General features: G+C 35.1%; 1 protein-coding gene across 3 annotated transcripts in view; it reads left to right on the forward strand.

Moving 5' to 3' along the window:
• Nucleotides 1-20056, forward strand: part of CSMD3 (CUB and Sushi multiple domains 3) — a 1475959-nt gene that overhangs the window by 978244 nt on the left and 477659 nt on the right. For all 3 annotated transcript variants that reach the window (XM_055546406.1, XM_055546407.1, XM_055546408.1), the window contains 4 exons: nt 3366-3554; nt 6098-6214; nt 12078-12293; nt 17112-17300. In XM_055546406.1, the coding sequence (XP_055402381.1) occupies nt 3366-3554; nt 6098-6214; nt 12078-12293; nt 17112-17300 (711 nt within the window). The remainder of the gene's footprint in view (nt 1-3365; nt 3555-6097; nt 6215-12077; nt 12294-17111; nt 17301-20056) is intronic.

Raw genomic sequence — 20056 nt, forward strand, 5'->3', positions numbered from 1 at the left:
ATTTAAAGAACTTTGATTTCGATCTTTAACATTTATTAGTTAAGCCTGAGTCAGAGTAGAGTCAGTTTTAAAGGTCTATTTCAAAATTAATTCTCACTAGCAATTAATTTGTATCAGTGTGCTAACATGAGCAGATACCATTTTTACTTTTGTCCAGCGTTCTATTCTATGCCAAATACATCCTATTCAGTCCATTTCAATCAAGGTAGGTGGTCGTAATCGTGTTCTCATACACGAGTATTTTAAGAATTATTTTAAGAATTATGTTAAACCGTCATGCAAAGTTTTACTAAAAGGGTAAGGATTTTCAATAAACTGACCAACAGATTTAGTTCAGATTCTTGCTAAAACTGAATTAAATGGACCAAGGACAGAGCCCGGGGTGAAAGTGAAAGTCGGGTCCGACTCTCTGCAACCCTATGGCCTATACAGTCCATGGAATTCTCTAGGTCAGAATACTGGAGTGGGTAACCTTTCTCTTCTCCAAGGGATCTTGCCAACCCAGGGATCGAACCCATGTCTCCCAAACAGCAAGCAGATTCTTTACCAGCTGAGCCACAAGGGAAACCCGAGAAGACTCTAGTGGTTAGCATATCCCTTCTCCAGTGGATCTTCCAGGAGTTGAACTGGGGTCTCCTCCATTGCAGGCAAATTCTTTACCAACTGTGTTTATCAGGAAGCCCAGCCAAGGGGTGAGCCTGACTCTGAGTTTGGCGAAAGCAGAGTCTTTATCACAGTCAGCAAGTTTGTCACCTAAAGGCCTTTGGTGAAATAGTCCAAATTATTACTGAGGGCTAGTGCTTAAATGGCAGAGTAGAGGCTAGGTAATTCTGAGGCTGATGAGAGGCGCAACCGATACTGATTTTGGTTTTCAAATCTGCCCAGGAGACAGTGACTCTGAATTTAAATTTGTTTACAAAAGTTCATTTTCTTTCATTTTTATTCTAATTAGCCTTGTGCTTTATTTAGTAAACCAAAAGGCTAATTTAGGGGCTTCCCTGGTGACTCACTGGAAAGAATTCACCTGCAATGCCAGAGACCTGGGTTTGATCCCTAGGTCAGGAAGATCCTCCGGAGAAGGGAGTGGATACCCAGTCCAATATCCTTGCCTGGAGAATCCCATGGACAGAGGGGCCTGGTGGGCTATAGTCCATGGGGTTACAAAGAGTCAGACATGACTGAGTGACTAACACTTTTACTTGTTTAGTATTGTGAGATAATCTCTAACATCACAAACCCTTTCTTACCAAGAAAACAAATAAAACACTATTTCTGTCGACACTTTCTTAATAAGTTTCTCAAGCTGAAGGTATCCAAATTATCTTTTTTAAATGAACCATTCACAAGCCTCTAAATCAATAGAGAAAAATGTTATTGTACTACTTAAAACTTTAAAAATATATTTGGTATTTTGTGAATTTCTATCTTTATTTTAATGGAACACATTAAAGGAGAAAACTTGATTTCTCCAGTGAACCAAATTTTTATGGGAAAGATTTCTTGAAATGCCATCACTGGTTGTACTCCAGAACTTGATTTTATTCCCTTTCTTGGGCACTTTTACCCATCTGTCTTCCTCTCAAAACAGGAAGATTACAAACACTTCACCAATAGGATAAAAGTTATTTATAGTTTACAAAACACATTAAAATAATAAAAACAACACAGAATAGACTTTCGGTTTTTTTGTTTTGTTTTCTTTTAGTGCAATCCCCAATCCCAAGGAGCTGTATTATATTGTATTTCTTGAAATCTAGATATAATCATGTTTCTTAGATTATGTAAATATCATATAAAGCAAGGCAATGATAAATGGCTACAGAACAAATCCTTTGACACAGATACCAATCTCTGAGACATACTTAGAGTCTCCTAAAGCAATTAAATGGAGTTTTAATGATAGAAATAATTTCATAGGATTATTTTAATGACTAAACGAGGCAAAATTTGCAAACATTTTAGAGTTGTAAAAACATGAAATATAACAAGCTGAAAACATTAATTATTGCTATGATAATTATTGTATATGCATCTGCTGTGCTGTGCTTAGTCACTCAGTCATGTCTGACTCTGCAATCCCATGGACTGTAGCCCATCAGGCTCCTCTGTCCATGGGGATTCTCCAGGCAAGAATATTGGAGTGGGTTTCCATGCCTTTCTCCAGGGAATCTTCCAAACCCGGGAACTGAACCCAGGTCTCCCTCATTGCAGGTGGATTCTTTACCATCTGAGCCACTAGGGAAGCCCAAGAATATTGAAGTGAGTAGCCTATCCCTTCTCAAGGAGATCTTCCTGACCCAGGAATAGAACCAGGATCTCCTGCATTGCAGGTGGATTCTTTACCAGCTGAGCAACCAGGGAAACCCATAAATGTGTGTGTGTATATATATACATACATATATATATATATATATATATATATGGAGTGAAGTCGCTCAGTCATATCAGACTCTTTGTGACCCCATGGACTGTAGCCTACTACGCTCCTCTGTCCATGGAATTTTCCAGGCAAGAGTACTGGAGCGGGTTGCCATTTCCTTCTCCAGAGGATCTTTCTGACCCAGGGATGGAACCCAGGTCTCCCACATTGTGGGCAGATGCTTTACCATGTGAGCCACCAGGGAAGTCCTATATATATATAGGACTATACATACATACATATATATATATATATATATATATATACACACACACACGCACATTTATACATATATATATATATATATATATATATATATATATACATAATTCGGAGAAGGCAATGGCAACCCACTCCAGTACTCTTGCCTGGAAAATCCCATGGATGGAGGAGCCTGGTGGGCTGCAGTCCATGGGGTCGCTAACAGTCGAACACGACTGAGCAACTTCACTTTCACTTTTCACTTTCATGCATTGGAGAAGGAAATGGCAACCCACTCCAGTGTTCTTGCCTGGAGAATCCCAGGGACGGGGGAGCCTGGTGGGCTGCTGTCTATGTGGTCTCACAGAGTCAGACACTATTGAAGCGATTTAGCAGCATATACATAATTTATAATACAAAATTTGATAGATAATTATACATTTTCATTAAGTTTTTATGTACCTTGTAGCCTGATTTTGGCATCACTGACTTGATGAATATGAGTTTGAGCAAGCTCCAGGAGCTGGTAATGGACAGATAAGCCTGGCCTGCTTCATTTCAGGGGTCACAAAGAGTCAGACACTACTGAGCTACTGAACTGATCAGCACATTAATTTATCTGTAAAAGTTATCACCAACAGTTGTTTGTTTTGAAGGAATGAGTTTGTTTAAAAGAATAAGAATATATTTCAGTGATTTGATTCTCATCAAGCTTACTCTTTTTCATATTCCCTTTGTTTTCCAGGTGTTACAGTGAACACCTATTCTTGCTTGGATCCTGGCATACCTGTACATGGTCGTCGTTATGGTCATGATTTCTCCATTGGATCTACTGTTTCGTTTAGTTGTGATCCTGGATACAGGCTGAGCCATGAAGAGCCCCTTCTGTGTGAGAAAAACCACTGGTGGAGTCATTCACTTCCAACCTGTGATGGTAGGTTCAATATGGAAAATAAACCAATTTATAAACCAAAAATAAATCAACATAATCTTGTAAAATGTGAGATTTCTTGAATTCTGCCAATTTTATGTTATCAAACCATTAATAAAGGCACAAAAGAATGAATACTGATAATAAATCAAACTTATCCAATGCCTAAGGATGTTGTATGTATTTTTAAAATGTGTTGAGGTAACCATTTTAGGTGCCTGTTGTGTCCTGCACTCCTTGAAAAAATAGCATTGAAAGTGTCGAATTGGTATCAGGTGAATGCAATGAAGAGCTAGAGCATTTACCTCCTTCCTGGAAGACAACCTGTAATAGTCCAAATCCTGCCTAGCTACACAGCTTTATAGCAATGTACCAGACTTCCCTGTGATGGCCAGTTCCTGGCCATAGAAAATAATACACCAGTGTCCTTATCTCTTATTTATTTCTATGGAAAATAAGTCAGCAATCCTTCATTTTTTTGGAAAACATGTATGAAAATACAATGAAAGAAGCTGCTTTCCTAAGATTGGGAAATACTTGTACCCGTAAAACACACACACAAAGTAAATCTATCCATTGGTTCTGGGTTTTAATTTTCATTTATAACACTATTCATAACTTATATTCTTATCCTTTTGCCAAGTGGAAGATCACATTTCCCATTTTATAATTGTTTTCAAATACTGTCAGTGCCATAATTTTTGTGTCAATTTGTTTTTATAACTAGGTTTAAAAGAATCCTCAGCGTATCTGCCCCATATTTCGTGCAGTACAATTTGTAATAGTCAGCATTCTTGTGGTTTAAGTGACAAAAACCCAATTCTAACTGATTTTTAAAAATGAAAGCAGAATTTGTTTTTAGAAGTTTCAAACTTAGAAAAGAGCTTCCCTGGTGGCTCATATTGTAAAGACCTTGCCTGCAATGCAGGAAACTCAGGTTCAATCCCTGGGTAGAGAAAATTTCTGAAGAAGGGAATGGCAACCCATTCCAGTGTTGTTGCCTGGAGAATTCCATGGACAGAGGGCTATAATCCATGGGGTCACAAAGAGTGGGACACAACTGAGCGACTAACACAGGCCAAAATTAGAAAAGGCACACATGGCATACTTCTTGTTGCTAATGATAATCATGAATTCAGACATTTTCAAGGATATTTCCATTTCCACCTTGGCTTTTCTCTCTCCTTATCATCATTCTCTTTAGTTGAAACCAGGCTTTTTCTATATGTGGGACTAAAGGTGGAGAATACACGCTCAGGAGGATGGAATCATATAACCTCACATTTCCAAAATCAGAGAAGAATGAGAGTTCTACCGTTCTGTTCTTATTAGAAAAATATGAGGAAAGGTCTCTGATTAGTCCATACCTCTACCAGAAACTGTAGTAATGGAAAAGTGCCCTTTATGATTGGCTTTCTCCAGGTCATGTGTCCATCCATCCCTATGAAGACAAATGATAGAGTAAATTCACCAAGATAGAAAGGTTTGGTGGTGATATTATCAGAAGAAGCAGGAGAAAAAAAAATAATGTCCAAGTATACCAGCGTGCCAATGGCACCCGACTCCAGTACTCTTGCCTGGAAAATCCCATGGATGGAGGAGCCTGGTAGGCTGCAGTCCATGGGGTCGCTAAGAGTCGGACACGACTGAGCGACTTCACTTTCACTTTTCACTTTCATGCATTGGAGAAGGAAATGGCAACCCACTCCAGTGTTCTTGCCTGGAGAATCCCAGGGACGGGGAAGCCTGGTGGGCTGCCATCTATGGGGTCTCACAGAGTTGGACACGACTGAAGTGACTTAGCAGCAGTAGCATCTAGGTTTCCTTTAGTTTTAATGCTGATAAAATTATCTGGTCTATCATAACCACTGGTGTTAGAAGGCATTGTTAACTGTGATTTAGTCTACAGTAAATAAACATTGATTCAAATTTCAATTTCTTTTACTTCAGTTCATAAATATTTATTTTTATTATCTTGGAGTATTTACTAAAAACTAACTATCCTCTCAGAAAACTCTTTTTATTCATTATGTTTCCCAGAGAAATGCACAAGTTCAGAAACAGCTTTCTAAATTTCAGTTTACTCCACTATTTCAAAAGGAATTCTGTGAAGAATGACACCTATCCCTTTAGGAATCTAAAATATAAATAATTTTGTATAATTAACAAATTGTTTTCTTAAAGCTTAGTAAAAGAGCAACTGCTAAACAATTAATTACCCATGTTTAATTTATAACTGATTTATGCTAATGTTGCTTGTAATTAGAAATATATAAGTATATACTTTAAATGCAAATATGAAAGGTTGAGCTAAATTCTTTTGGGGCTGGTATTAATTCTCAGATACATTTATATACCTTTTTCTTCTCTAGTGTTTCAAAGGATGAAATTAATTTCTAGTATTGGAAGAGGTCTTTACCACTCCTATTATTTCCAGGAAGTAACTTAAGCAAAGATAATCAGACTCCTTCTATTTCAAGAGAGATTTGTTCAGCCTTTGCCTCTCTTAACAGTGATCATATGACTATATTTCTTTGTATTTTCAGCATTATGTGGAGGAGACGTTAGAGGGCCTAGTGGAACAATCTTATCACCTGGTTACCCAGAATTTTATCCAAATTCTCTGAATTGTACATGGACTGTTGATGTAACCCATGGAAAAGGTAATTTGTCTCATGCAATGATAATGGGCTATCTTCTTAATTTTCATTGCATATATTTTTATTTCATTGTCCTTTACAATGTTATTTTGCATGAGCAAAAACAGATCAGTACTAAAATATGCTAATACAAAATTCAATTTGAATAACTGCAGCAGAGGATTATATTTACTTTTCTGTAGTATTATAACATACATGCTCATATGATTTTTTTCAGAATGGTAATATTTATATATATTAAACTAATGTAATTTGAAATTTTCATATCAATAAAATCTCAAATAGGATGTCTTTTGTCTCTGGCAGAGTGTTAAGAAGTTGATTTCAAAAATTCAAAGGGAAATAGATACTCTGAAGTACTGAACTGATTGTAAAGTAAACAGTACATGTTTATATACACTTGTTTTAAAATGGTTATTATAAATAAATATAAATAAAATGGTTATTTATTGTAACCATATACCCTATATAAATTTATAACTGTCCTAGAAATATTTGTCTCAAATTTTCTGTCAGAACTGCAGTTGGATCTCACACAGTTAAGTGAAAGTAAAAAATCACATTGTGCTTATAGTAGAGCTTAATAAATGTCCTTTGAACAAATAAATGAAAGTCCTTGTAGTACTAAATGTGATTTATTCATGCAATACAACCAAAATATTCAATGAATATTAGCAATATAAATGGTTTAAGATAATAGCTTGACAGTGGGAAAACGGGCATTCTAAATATCAAAACAAAAATGGATGAAAATTATTTACCTGAAAGTATCTATATGCTATTATTTAAAAAAATAATTTATTCATGTTAAAAACTGCTTATTCTTATTGGTTTTTACTATTACACTGTACATGGACTTCCTGGTAGCTCAGCTGGTAAAGAATCCATCTGCAATGCACGAGACTCCAGTTTGATTCAGAGAAGGGATAGGCTACCCAATATTCTTGGGCTTCCCTGGTGGCTCAGTCAGTAAAGATATGCCTGCAATGAGGGATACTTAGGTTCGATTCCTGGGTTCGGAAGATCCCCTGGAGGAGGGCATGGCAACCCACTCCAGTATTCTTCCCTGAGAATCCTCATGGACAAAGGAGCCTGGCAGGCTACGTTCCATGGAGTCACAAAGAGTTGGACATAACTGAGCAACAGCACACACATTACATTGTACTTATTGGCTTTACTATCAAAGATCTAAAAATTAAAAAACCCAAATCCTAACAATGAGAAGGTGATGTTACAGTTTTAAAAATTAAAGCTTTATTTAAAACATTTGAATCCATTGTGGTTTTTACACAATGTGTTGTTTTATTTTTTAATTTTATTAGAATAGAGTTGCTTTACAATGTTGTGTTAGTTTCTGCTGTTCAATGAAGTGAACTGATTATACATATACATATATACTACATATAAGATCTTTTTTTAGATTTTCTTCTCGTTTGGTGCACCACAGATTCTTGAGTCGAGTTCCATGTGCTAAACAGCAGGTTCTAATTAGTCATCTATTTTATACATAGTAGTTTATGTATGTCAATTCCATCTCCCAATTTGTCCCACTCCTCCTTCCCCCACCATTGGTAACCATGTTTATTGTCTACATTTGCTACTCTATTTCCACTTTGCCAATAAATGAAAATAGAAAACCATTTTTCTAGATTCCACATATAAGAGATATACAATATTTGTTGTTTTTCTTATGACAACGGAACTGTTCTTCACTCTATATGACAATGCACAATTTTTTTATACTTCTGTTCAACTATGTGAGATATATCTGCAGTTCTGATAGAATATTTGAGACACAGATGGTTAACCTTTATTGAAATTATACATCCTTTCATTAATGGTGAAGGTAATATAAGGATGGTTCTTTTAATGAAAATTAAATATTATTGAGAAAAAAATGCTGTTAAAATGAGTATTCTGGTATTTACTGCAGGAATGAAGTGTAAGACTTCACAAACTGTCATTTTTGTTGTTCTCCATAATAGAAGATTATTTGTTGGAAGTTAACCAAAGCATCCTATTATCCCACTGTGTAGCAGATTAATGGAGTTTAAAATAAGCTTCCTTGTATTATACAAGAAAATGGAGGGCTACATACTGCTTGCTGTGTAAATAGAGGTTTAATTAACACTTAAGGTTTTGCACCTTCAGACGTTGCAAGTGTTAATTAAATCTGTATTTACATGGCATGAAATGCAGATTATGTGCTTTTCTTGGAGGAGCCAACAAAATTTGTTCAAAGTACAACTGTTCCAAAGTGTAGTCAAAGTTTTGTGAAGGATAATCTCTTAAAGTTAGGAGAAATTATCAAGATAATGTAGTCAAACTTCTCACCCAGCCCATATACACACACATAGACACACAAACGCACATCAATATTGCACCCTGAAGGGCAAAATTCATGATAACTATAACTATAACCTAGATATTAATAATATTTTTACCTCAAGCCCAAGTTTTTCATATATTTACGTAACAAAAATTACCATAATAGGACTTATTGAATTATCACTTTTATGGGACAGTACTATTATGTTGTAACCACTTACTTTTTCTCACTATTCTTCATACCCACTGCCCTATTAAGATTGTATGTCTTTGCCTGTCCACTTATACTTCCTGAAATGTCCTTCCAAGGGTTGCTCTTCCACAAAGAGCTGTTCACTTTTGAAGGTCATTGCCTTCAGAAGCATCTGCTAGTCCCTCTGACAACCTACCTCTTAAGTTTATGCTCTGATATTGACTCACATTAATTACTTTCATAGCACTTAGCAAAATGTTTGAACCTTTAGTTTATGTATATTTTCCCTTAGATAGACTATGAGTTATTTATAATCTTCTCATTTTTTATATTCTATAATGCTTATAATATAGTAGGTTCTTAGTATCATTTTGTTATTTAGATTAATTGCCTTTCATTAAAAGGTCTTTTGTTGTTTTCCTGTAGTGAACACAGATTTTATTGCTTAAAACATAATATGATAAACAGAAGCTTCATTTTTTAAAGTAGTTGACTAGGGCAGAGTGACATGAAAACAATTGACTTTCAGGTTGAAGAAGTAAACAATAAATGATAGCTAAGAGTTGCTGAGCACTTCCTCTGTGAAAGCACTGTGCCAAGTCATCCCTTATATTGTCTCATTTAAACTTTAGGACAACTCTATTAGAATCCATTTTCCCAGATGGAGAAAGTGTGTCTCAGAAAGGCTATGCATGTAATACATGACAGTGGGCTCATTAGCACCACTACCTAACAGAATTTTAAATTTTCCCATGTATTAATTTCAGTACATATCAGAACAAGCACATTTTTCTAAGAAAAACATGCAGACTGATAGACTGATTTTTTTTTCTTTTTTGTTCATTTGCTCTTCTGACTCTTTTTCTTATTTTTAGTCTCTGACCAAAATCTAATTCACTTTATCTGAACTTCCATTCATGTTAATTTGTAAATTTAGGTATCAGTTAATCTAGATGGCAAAGTATCTTCTCCTTGCTACATTGCCATTTTCATTTACATCTGTCTAGTATCAAATGCCACATTTATATTGAAGAACTTTTGAGACACTGACTTTCTGGACCCAGTCCTAAAAAGGGCTCATTGTGGAGTGAGAGAAAAAAAGGTGTGTTATATTTTGAAAAAAAGTATCATTGTATATTTCAAGTATTTTCCAAGTTGAAATCACTGGCCTATTATGCAATAATAACTTATCATTACTTATATTTTCAGTTTATTTTTTGGTCTCATTTTATTTCACTTTTTGCTTTTTTAACAAACAAGTGATAAATAAGGAGTTTGGGATTAACATATACAATAAAATAGATAAACAACAAGGGCTTACTGTATAGCAAAGGGAACTATATTCAGCATCTTATAAGAATCTATACTGGAAAATAATATGAAAAAGAATGCACACACACACATATATCTGAATCACTTTGCTGTATACCTGAAACTAACTAACACAACTTTGTAGATCAACCATACTTCAATTTTTTAAAAAAGCAATGAGGACTCCAAAACTATCCATCATTTGGAACTATAAAGTTGATAAATAGCATTAAGAATGTTATTTTATCATTACCCACTAACATATGTTGCTGAGTTTTTGATGAAGCTTTTGGTGATTCTTTTAGATCAAATAAGAAAATTTATTAAGCACTTCAAAAGAAAGATCAGTGTGATATCATCCTTTATTTCATTTGGTACCTAAATACAGCATCCCAGGTGGCTCAGTGGTAAAGAAACCTGCCTGCTAATGCAGGAGACACAGATGTGGGTTTGATCCATGGGTCGGGAAGTCCCCTGAAGGAGGACATGGAAACCCACTCTAGTATTCTAGCTTGGAAAATCCCATGTCAGATGGGTCTGGCGGGCTACAATCCATAGAGTTACAAACAGTCAGACACAGCTGAGCAACTGATCACACACATATGCATATCTTACAAACAGTATAGGATGTGTGTGTGTGTGTGTGTGTGTGTGTGTGTAATTGTTAGGTTATTACATGCATTTGAGATAGGGTCATTAAACAGTCACATAAGACCACAATGCAATGACGGTACTCACCAGGACAGAACAAATGAAAAAATAAAAATAAAAATTTAAACTTTCAAATATTAATGAAGATACAGATCAATTGGATTTGTTGATGAAAATGTAAATTGGCATAGCCACTTTGTGAAACAATATCTATTAAGGCTGAACTATATATATATATATATATATATATATAAATTTCCCATGAGCCAGTAATTCTACTCCTAGGTATCGATCCAACAGAAATAAGCAAATATGTTCTTCAAAAGACATACTTGAATGCTCATAGCAGCATTTTCTGCATTCAAGCTAAAATGTCAATTACCTAAATAACCATTAACTTTTGAACAGACAAATGAATGTGTTGTGTTCACAAAATGAAATGGATCTCTAAAATAACTTAAAATCACACACAAAAGTAGAGAGAAATCTCACGCACTTCGTGGTAAGAGAAAGAAACTCAGGGGCTTTCCAGGAGGCTCAGTGGTAAAAAATCCATCTGCAATGCAGGAGATGCGGGTTTGATCCCTGGGTCAGAAAGATCCCCTGGAGGAGGAAATGGCAGCCCACTCCAGTATTCTTATCTGAAATACTATGCACAGAGGAGCCTGGCGGGTTACAGTACCTGGGGTGGCAACGAATTGGACATGACTTCGAGACTGATCACGCATTCTAAGGAACTCATACCAAAAAGAGTATACCCTATATGAATCAATTATATAAAATACAAAGAGTTGCTGAGCACTTTAACATGAGTGGAAGTTCAGATAAAGTGAATTGGATTTTGGTCAGAAACTGAAAATAAGAAAAATAGAAGAGCAAATGAACAAAAAAGAAAAAAAAATCAGTTTACCAGTCTGCATGTTTTTCTTAGAAAAATGTACTTGTTCTGATATGTACTGAAATTAATACATGGGAAAATTTAAAATTCTGTTAGGTATTAACAGAGTAGTCGATCCTATTAGAAGTTGAATGAGGGGTTACTTTTCCCAAAACACTTCTATTTAAATAAAGGGTATAAGTTTTCCTTGAAATTTTCAGAAAATACATGTAATTTCTTTTTAGACAGTAATTTTAAAATTTTATTTCCAAGCAGTTTCCAAGACATGACTCATTATAAACCTTATAGAGAAGCTAAAGGAAACAAGCAAACAGAAAAACTCAAAAGAAAGATATAATAATTATACTATATATTCAGAATATTTTATACCAGTGCCTTTCATTTTCACAAAAATCTGTTATGAGTCCTGATTTTTGTTAGTTTGGTAACTCTGTGTGTTTTACTAATATACTTTATGAGTCTAATTTTCCTCTTTTCCTTATTAGGTGTACAGTTCAACTTCCACACCTTTCATTTGGAAGACCATCATGACTACTTACTGATCACAGAGAATGGCAGTTTTACCCAACCACTGGCACGCTTGACTGGTTCAGAACTTCCTTCAACAATCAATGCTGGTCTCTATGGAAATTTCAGGGCTCAGTTGCGCTTCATTTCTGATTTCTCAATATCATACGAAGGATTCAATATTACATTCTCTGGTAAGAAAATAAGTTTTAAAACCAGAGTTTTAAAAGTGAAAATAGCTTATGCGTGACCAAACAGAGAGAGAAAATGAGACAAAAAAAAGGTGAAAGCAAAAAAGCTATCTGCCAACAAATTTTAAGGAAAGTTTGAAATGCCTTGAAGATTGACTATAGTAATATATTAAAGGGGACCTTAAAACAGTAGCAAAAAAGAAATTAATTCACAAAAGTTTACTAGAAATACAATAAATACATTTCTTTAACTTATATTCCTGTAGAATTCTGAGAGGAAAACTTGCTAAAAATATCAAGTGAACTTAAAATGGAAACCCATACCTATATGTAAGGGTTTACTTAGTTCATTAATGAAATGTGAATTAAACCAGTGATATTCTAGTTTTGTGCTTCTGGGAAAAGTCATTGTTTGCAGGCCAAGATTAATATATTCATTTGGAACTAGATGATCTAGAAGCAAGTTAATTCTATTATCCTTTTTATTCTAGAATAACCTCTATAGGCAGTATTATATCTATAGACAATATGATAACTTGGATTATAAGGGAAAAAAATTATAAGACAAAACCGAACAAAGAAATATTCTTGTTCTACTTTTTAGCTAAATGGGATAGTGAAAGAGAAAACAGAAACAATAAGTAAATCTTATACCAACTTGCTAATATTAAATTTACAATATTACAATTATACATAATTATATTAATAATATATACTACAAATATCTAAATAAAATAATAAATACTGACTTTGTTCTTCAATTGTTATTCCAGTATTTTCATGGAGATATTTGTCTTCTAAAATAAGTTATTTCATAGAGAAGAACAAATGAGCATAATCAGTTTTAACCTAGAATGTTAATAAAATAATAGCTCATCAACATGAAGCAATCCCTTTGTTCTCCACTGCAGTTAGGTACTAAGTGTGTGTTCTGGGAATGTTTTTAGATAAGCTACTTCTTCTTAAGACTCTATATAAATTATAATATTATGGTTAATTTAATTTAGTCTGTCATACCCTGAAGAGTGTTTAAAGGTTTATTTTCATGATGTTCATTCATTGCTTGAGGAAATTTTCTTGTATAAATCTGTAATATACAATTTTAAGTTTGTGGGCAGTCAGTCTTATATAAACTCTTGCTTCTGAAGTCACATATTTTTCAGTATATGGATTAATAGAATTATACTACAGGCACAAGAACCTTTGTCATTTAGACTAAAACCATTAAGTAAATGTCATTTCAAAATGTAAATGATTTCATTCCAAATGATATTTTTGCATTTGAAAATATTACTCTATCATGTCATTATTTTAAATCAAAAATCTAAATAAAACAAAACGTTTCTAATACAGAATAAAAAATACAAGATTAATATCTACATTTCCAATGTATCATTCACAAGGTGACACTTTCTCATCTTTGTTTAATTACACATAAGAGTATTTATTATATTATTAGGTCTTTCACAGTTCAGTTCAGTCACTCAGTCATGTCTGACTCTTTGCAACCTCATAAACTGCAGCACGCCAGGCTTCCCTGTCCATCACCAGCTCCTGGAGCTTGCTCAAACTCATGTCCATCGAGTTGGTGATGCCATCCAACCATCTCATTCTCTGTCGTCCCCTTCTACTTTATTTTTTTTTAATTTTATTTTATTTTTAAACTTTACATAACTGTATTAGTTTTGCCAAATATCAAAATGAATCCGCCACAGGTATACATGTGTTCCCCATCCTGAACCCTCCTCCCTCCCCATTCCATCCCTCTGGGTCGTCCCAGTGCACCAGCCCCAAGCATCCAGTATCGTGCATCGAACCTGGACTGGCAACTCATTTCATACATGATATTTTATATGTTTCAATGCCATTCTCCCAAATCTTCCCACCCTCTCCCTCTCCCACAGAGTCCATAAGACTGTTCTATACATCAGTGTCTCTTTTGCTGTCTCGTACACAGGGTTACTGTTACCATCTTTCTAAATTCCATATATATGCGTTAGTATACTGTATTGGTGTTTTTCTTTCTGGCTTACTTCACTCTGTATAATAGGCTCCAGTTTCATCCACCTCATTAGAACTGATTCAAATGTATTCTTTTTAATGGCTGAATAATACTCCATTGTGTATATGTACCACAGCTTTCTTATCCATTCATCTGCTGATGGACATCTAGGCTGCTTCCATGTCCTGGCTATTATAAACAGTGCTGCCATGAACATTGGGGTACTCGTGTCTCTTTCCCTTCTGGCTTCCTCAGTATGTATGCCCAGGAGTGGGATTGCTGGATCATAAGGCAGGTCTATTTCCAGTTTTTTAAGGAATCTCCACACTGTTCTCCATAGTGGCTGTACTAGTTTGCATTCCCACCAACAGTGTAAGAGGGTTCCCTTTTCTCCACACCCTCTCCAGCATTTATTACTTGTAGACTTTTGGATCACAGCCATTCTGACTGGTGTGAAATGGTACCTCATAGTGGTTTTGATTTGCATTTCTCTGATAATGAGTGATGTTGAGCATCTTTTCATGTGTTTGTTAGCCATCTGTATGTCTTCTTTGGAGAAATGTCTATTTAGTTCTTTGGCCCATTTTTTGATTGGGTCATTTATTTTTCTGGAGTTGAGCTGTAGGAGTTGCTTGTATATTCTCGAGATTAGTTGTTTGTCAGTTGCTTCATTTGCTATTATCTTCTCCCATTCTGAAGGCTGTCTTTTCACCTTGCTAATAGTTTCCTTTGATGTGCAGAAGCTTTTAAGGTTAATTAGGTCCCATTTGTTTATTTTTGCTTTTATTTCCAATATTCTGGGAGGTGGGTCATAGAGGATCCTGCTGTGATGTATGTCAGAGAGTGTTTTGCCTATGTTCTCCTCTAGGAGTTTTATAGTTTCTGGTCTTACGTTTAGATCTTTAATCCATTTTGAGTTTATTTTTGTGTATGGTGTTAGAAAGTGTTCTAGTTTCATTCTTTTACAAGTGGTTGACCAGAGTTCCCAGCACCACTTGTTAAAGAGATTGTCTTTAATCCATTGTATATTCTTGCCTCCTTTGTCAAAGATAAGGTGTCCATATGTGCGTGGATTTATCTCTGGGCTTTCTATTTTGTTCCATTGATCTATATTTCTGTCTTTGTGCCAGTACCATACTGTCTTGATAACTGTGGCTTTGTAGTAGAGCCTGAAGTCAAAAAAAGAAAACTACAGGCCAATATCACTGATGAACATAGATGCAAAAATCCTTAACAAAATTCTAGCAATCAGAATCCAAAAACACATTAAAAAGATCATACACCATGACCAAGTGGGCTTTATCCCAGGGATGCAAGGATTCTTCAATATCCGCAAATCAATCAATGTAATACACCACATTAACAAATTGAAAAATAAAAACCATATGATTATCTCAATAGATGCAGAGAAAGCCTTTGACAAAATTCAACATCCATTTATGATCAAAACTCTCCAGAAAGCAGAAATAGAAGGAACATACCTCAACATAATAAAAGCTATATATGACAAACCCACAGCAAACATTATCCTCAATGGTGAAAAATTGAAAGCATTTCCTCTAAAGTCAGGAACAAGACAAGGGTGCCCACTTTCACCATTACTATTCAACATAGTTTTGGAAGTTTTGGCCACAGCAATCAGAGCAGAAAAAGAAATAAAAGGAATCCAAATTGAAAAAGAAGAAGTAAAGCTCTCACTGTTTGCAGATGACATGATCCTCTACATAGAAAACCCTAAAGACTCCACCAGAAAATTATGAGAACTAATCAATGACTATAGTAAAGTTGCAGGATATAAAATCAACACACAGAAATCCCTTGCATTCCTATACACTACTAACGAGAAAACAGAAAGAGAAATTAAGGAAACAATTCCATTCACCATTGCAATGGAAAGAATAAAATACTTAGGAATATATCTACCTAAAGAATCTAAAGACCTATATATAGAAAACTATAAAAACACTGGTGAAAGAAATCAAAGAGGACACTAACAGATGGAGAAATATACCATGTTCATGGATTGGAAGAATCAATATAGTGAAAATGAGTATACTACCCAAAGCAATCTATAGATTCAATGCAATCCCTATCAAGCTACCAACAGCATTCTTCACAGAGCTAGAACAAATAATTTCACAATTTGTATGGAAAAACAAAAAACCTCAAATAGCCAAAGCGATCTTGAGAAAGAAGAATGGAACTGGAGGAATCAACCTACCCTTCTTCTACTTTAATCTTTCTTTTCAATCCTCCTTCCACCTTTCTCAGCATCAGGGTCTTTGCCAATGAGTCTGTTCTTCTCATCAGGTGACCAAAGTATTAGAGTTTCAGCTTCAGCTTCAGTTCTTCCAATGAATATCAGGACTGGTTTCCTTTAGGACTGACTGGTTTGATCTCCTTGCAGGTCTTTCACAAAAGAAGAAAATTATGTGTGCCATAGTATATACCCATAATTATATCTATGTGTGCTCAGTTGCCTCAGTCTTGTCTGACTCTTTGGGACCCTATGGACTGTAGCCCACCAGGCTCCTCAGTCCATGGGCTTTCCCAGGCAAGAATACTGGAGTGAGTTTCCATGCCTTCCTCCAGGGGATCTTCCCGACCCAGAGATAGAACCCACTTCCCTGTGTATCCTGCATCGCAGAAGGATTATTCACCCCTGAGCCATGGGGGGAAGCCCATAGTTATACTTATAAGCACTTTTAAAATGTATGGCTAGCCCTGAAAGCAACCAGTTTATAAAACATGGAAGTATACCCTCAAAATCACTACTGTTTTTTGTTTGTTTGTTTGTTTTCCTCTTCATCCAATTACAGAGTATAATCTGGAACCTTGTGAAGATCCTGGAATTCCTCAATATGGTAACCGAATTGGGTTCACCTTTGGGGTTGGTGACACTCTGACCTTCTCATGCTCATCAGGTTATCGTCTGGAAGGGACGTCAGAGATCATCTGTCTTGGTGGTGGCCGACGAGTGTGGAGTGCACCTCTGCCAAGGTGTGTGGGTACGTGGTCAGCTGCTTTCATTTGCTTGTATGTGTAGTCACTGTCCATGGAGTTGCATGATTATACACCCTTTTTTAAAAATATGTAATCTGTTGAATTTCTTCATTTATTTCATATTAATTATTTCAATTTTTTTTTTTTTTACTTGGCAATCTGATAAAACACAATTATCTTCTCAACTGCTCCATTCAGCCTACCATGCTTCTAAATTTGTCTTCGGATGATGGGAATAAGGAACGAAGAGATGGTTAGAGAGACAGATAATAGATAGATGATAGAATCGTATTTTGAAAGCTTACAGACAATTGCATTTCTGTATTCTACTAATAGATGTTTTTTCATGATTTCTGACAAGTTTTGACAATATTTGATAACTTAGAATTAACACCTATGAAAGGATTACAAGGGAAAATAGTAGAGAATTTGAGTTATCAAGGCAAGTATTGCCTCAATATATGCAATCTACAGAATAATGTATTATGATAGATGAATTCCAATGGGAATTCATGTTGTGAAATAAAGAATAGCAATAATTAAAGTATTGAAAATTTGAAGCACCATCTCAACCTTTGGAAATGAATATTTTGACTGACAGAAAAAAAAATATCTGTAGGGAAATGAAGGACATTTCAGTAGGACTTAAAATCATTTTCTATTTATACAGGAAATAAACAAGAATTTCTTTAGGTGATCACCCATTCAGTGGTTATCAGTACTCATTTTATAATAGAACAAGATACAAGTGATTTTGCTATTTCAAAAAGCTCTTAAAACTCTCAAATGTATTAAACTTGAATTTAATTATAAATTTGTGGGTCACAGTTGTTTGTAAGTTATACTACAAAATCAGGTGAATTTGTAGAGCTTTGATCTGTGGTTTAAGACTTTATCCTTTTTTTTATTTTAATAGAGGCAAATTCCCTCTAGATTAAAAAATTAATGAAGAAGAGGATTCCTTCTGTGACTTATTCCATACATTGCTCACTGTATGGAATGTTGTGGGAATCCTGTGAATCCTTAAATCTAGTAAAATAAAATTGATATTTCAGGTTAATATGGGTCTGAAGGTTTTTATAGTGATGACATTGTTTTCATAGCCCCTAAGTGTTATATAACAGAGAAGCTGATATTTAACAGATGAAATTTCTTGACTCCCAAAACATCTTTTCCAGGGAGATATATAGAGTGTAGTCTTTCTGGTTTTGTTTCTATGTTCGTTTTTTGTTGTTGTTGTTGCTGTTTTTTGTTTGTTTTTTTTTTTTTTACTGTTGCCAGATTTGGAATTCTCCTCTGTATCCGAATTGTCCCTGTTTCCATTTTCATTTGGTGTGAATATTTTCAAAGGTCAATTAATGAAAACCTTGGGAATAGGGTGTTTGGCTTTATATTCTGGTCATTTGATACTGGGTTAATTCACTTTTCTAAACTTTGTTTTTCTCATCAGCAAAATGGTTGCAACATTATGTTAATGTTAGTTATGTGGGTTAAAAAAGATCAGCCATGCTAGTAGACACCCAATACAATTACTGGAATATTGGAGGAGTTCAGATGGAGTATCAGAGTATCAGAGTATCAGAGGAGAATAATCTGCAATGTTAGTTTATTTGAACAAATTTTATTTCTTCTTAGATTCTTTGTAGTTTTCATGTAATATATCTCTAAAGTCAACAAGCCACCAGAAAAGCCCTTCTCTAGCGCATATTTGCTTAAAAACATCACTTAGTCCTCAGTATCGCCAGCCTCATAGAAAGCTTATGTTATAGACAGGGAGCTAGTTATGAGTAAGTTATATTCCAAAAATTTCCTTCTACTTAGATTATTTGGAATCTAGGTAGTTTTTCCTTGGCACAGGGTTGCAAACAGGGACATTCCCAGAACAAACAAGATGTGATTATAAATTTTGTATCAAGTGTAAAACTAATACTAACATTTACTAAAAAGACTTATGTGTACCTAGGTTACATAAGACTGTCCCTGATTCTGAACAGTAAGGCAACTGATAAAGCAGTTTTTGGAAACTTGCTTTTCGTTTATATTTTACTTTAATTTTGATTCTATATTTACACTATAAATTTGTTAGCATCTTTCTGTTTCTGTGGGTAGAATTTGATGAAAGGTATCTTAATTCTAGATGTTAGAAGAATAATAAATAGTATTTTCATTTAAGGAATTTCTGGAATAACCTCTTCATTTATTTCTCAAGGTAATATTTTTAAAAAATAACAAACATAATAACACCATAATATTGTCTATACAATCTGTAAAGCATTATTTCATGTAGTGTCCCATTCCAAAAATCAGCCTATGCTTTGAAAGTAGCTTTGAGTTCAGTATCTCAGTCGTGTCTGACTCTTTGCAACCCCATGAATCGCAGCACGCCAGGCCTCTCTGTCCATCACCAACTCCCAGAGTTCATCCAAACTCATGTCCATCGAGTCGGTGATGCCATCCAGCCATCTCATCCTCTGTTGTCCCCTTCTCCTCCTGCCGCCAATCCCTCCCAGCATCAGAGTCTCTTCCAATGAGTCAACTCTTCGCATGAAGTGGCCTAAGTATTGGAGTTTCAGCCTCAGCATCATTCCTTCCAATGAACACCCAGGACTGGTCTCCTTAAGGATGGACTGGTTGGATCTCCTTGCAGTCTAAGGGACTTGCAAGAGTCTTCTCCAACACCACAGTTCAAAAGTATCAATTCTTCAGTGCTCAGCTTTCTTCACAGTCTAACTCTCACATCCATACATGAACACTGGAAAAA

Source organism: Bubalus kerabau, chromosome 14 (assembly GCF_029407905.1).
Source record: "Bubalus kerabau isolate K-KA32 ecotype Philippines breed swamp buffalo chromosome 14, PCC_UOA_SB_1v2, whole genome shotgun sequence".
NCBI lineage: Eukaryota > Metazoa > Chordata > Mammalia > Artiodactyla > Bovidae > Bubalus > Bubalus kerabau.